Source organism: Cariama cristata, unplaced genomic scaffold, assembly GCF_000690535.1.
Source record: "Cariama cristata isolate BGI_N322 unplaced genomic scaffold, ASM69053v1 scaffold37283, whole genome shotgun sequence".
NCBI lineage: Eukaryota > Metazoa > Chordata > Aves > Cariamiformes > Cariamidae > Cariama > Cariama cristata.
Window position 1 is genome coordinate 3,056 of NW_009608449.1, and position 2,181 is coordinate 5,236.

General features: G+C 58.6%; 1 protein-coding gene across 1 annotated transcript in view; it reads left to right on the top strand.

Annotated features, from left to right (window-relative positions):
• GRIN2C (glutamate receptor, ionotropic, N-methyl D-aspartate 2C) overlaps window positions 1–1,956 on the top strand; it is a gene marked incomplete at both ends in the record, with an annotated part of 4,994 nt that extends 3,038 nt beyond the window's left edge. The window contains 4 exon segments of the mRNA XM_009697125.1: window positions 219–333; window positions 919–1,130; window positions 1,256–1,424; window positions 1,803–1,956. Coding sequence (XP_009695427.1) covers window positions 219–333; window positions 919–1,130; window positions 1,256–1,424; window positions 1,803–1,956 — 650 coding nt within the window.
• Between the last annotated feature and the right edge of the window lie 225 nt (window positions 1,957–2,181).

Here is a 2,181-nt window from a genome sequence, read left to right on the forward strand (position 1 = left end):
TCAGCCCTGCAGCGGTCCAGCCTCGGTGCCTCCTTGATGCCAGGGCTTTCTCCAGCTCCCCACTGCCCCTTGCGTAGGAGCTAAACCTGGTCCCCAGCTCTCAGCCCCACATCTCTCTGTGGGACCTCTGGTAGCCTGGCTGGAGCCAGAGGAGGAGGAGGAGGAGGAGGAGGGCTGGGCTGCACTGCCAGGGGCTTACGGGAGCTGTGTCCCACCAGGCATCTCCTCAACGTGACATGGGAGCACAGGGACTTCTCCTTCAATGAAGGCGGCTACCTGGTCAGGCCCACCATGGTGGTCATCTCGCTCAACCAGCACCGGCTCTGGGAGATGGTAGGACCCCCAGACCCCCCGGGATGGGCACACGGTGGGGTGGCTGGGCAGGGTGAGCCTGGGACCATGCACAGGCTGGGGTCTCACCCTGGGGCAGGTTGTCCCATGCAAAACCCGTGACGGATACCAAAAGTACCCACGGTGGCATGGTGGGGCTTCATGGCAATGGCGGGCACCAAAGCTCTGCCAAGAACTGTTGTTTTTTTTCCCTGCAATTTGGCTGAAAAGTTCCAAAAGAGGCAAAAATGCAGCTGCCTACCTCTGGAGAACAGCAGCCAAACACCTAGACCTGAAACAAGCTGTGTGGAGGGTTTGTTGTCCAGTTTAAAAGTATTTTGGGTGAATTCGGCCAGGTTCGTGCTCACCCAAGCCCAGAGCTTGGGGCCCAGGAGGAAACACCTTGCCCCGTGGTCAGTGGGTGTGTGGGGAAGGGGATGCCGAGATGGATCTCACCATGGTTGAGCTCCAGCCTAATGATGCTCCCGGAGAAATGAGCCCCGAAGGGGTGGGGAGGATGGACACGGGACCCCGTGTGACACCCAGAACCCCTTGCCGGGATGACAGTGCGCTCTCCCTCGAGGGCAGGTGGGCAAGTGGGAGAAAGGCATCATCCACATGAAGTACCCGGTATGGCCCCGCTACGGCTCCTTCCTGCAGCCCGTGGCCGATAACCGCCACCTGACAGTGGCCACACTGGAGGAGAGACCCTTCGTCATCGTGGAGAACACGGACCCCAGCACCGGGGTCTGCGTGCGCAACACCGTGCCTTGCCGCAAGCAGACCAACTCCTCCCAGAGGTGAGCAGCGAGGATGGAGCTCGGCAATTTTGGCCACCGCTCCCCACACACATGATGTCCGGGGGCACCAGGGTGCTCAGAGCATCTTTGGTTGGTCCAACCCATTTTTCCCGGTGTGGTTTCAGTGCCGATGGCCTCGTGGATCCCTACACCAAGCTGTGCTGCAAGGGCTTTTGCATCGACATCCTGAAGAAGCTGGCCAAGGCGGTGAAGTTCTCCTACGACCTCTACCTAGTGACCAACGGCAAACATGGCAAGATCGTCCGCGGGGTCTGGAACGGCATGATTGGTGAGGTAGGGGTGGGCATGGCTCGGACCCCACCTTCAGCCTTCCCTGGGGGGCACCACTTGCTCGGGACATGCCCCAGCCTGGGGCTTTCCTGCCGGAGACAGGGTCAGGGTGTCTGCGGTGGGACTTTGGGCAGGGGACAGCTGGGCATGAGCTTATGGGCAAGGCTTGGTGGAGGGGAACGGGGAGGGAGTCAGCGGAACATTTATGACCCCACAGCTGGTTGCGTTTGTGTCACTGGTCATTTAAGAAGCTAATATTTTAAAAGAAAAGACAAAAGTTAAGGTTGGAGATGCTGGAGATGAGGAAATGCGTGGGGAAGGTGGTCTGGGTCTCTCTGCCTGTCCGTCTGCCCATCCCCAGACCATCTGCCCCTTCTCCAGGTGTACTACAAGCGCGCGGACATGGCCATCGGCTCCCTCACCATCAACGAGGAGCGCTCCGAGATCGTGGACTTCTCCGTGCCCTTCGTGGAGACGGGTATCAGCGTGATGGTGGCCAGGAGCAACGGCACCGTCTCCCCCTCTGCCTTCCTGGGTGAGCCCTGTGTCCCTCGGTCTGTCTGTCTGTAGGTTCATCCCACGCTTCTGACACATGCAAATTAGAAATATTGTTCGGTTTTAATAACCTCTAAGAAAAAAAAAGCCTAAATCATAAGAGAAGGAGATTGTGCTGCCGGCTTTGGGGCTTCCTCCTCCTCTCGCCTGAATAATCCTTTTATTATGGAGATGGAGGCTGGGATCGGTGGTTTCCTCCTCTCCG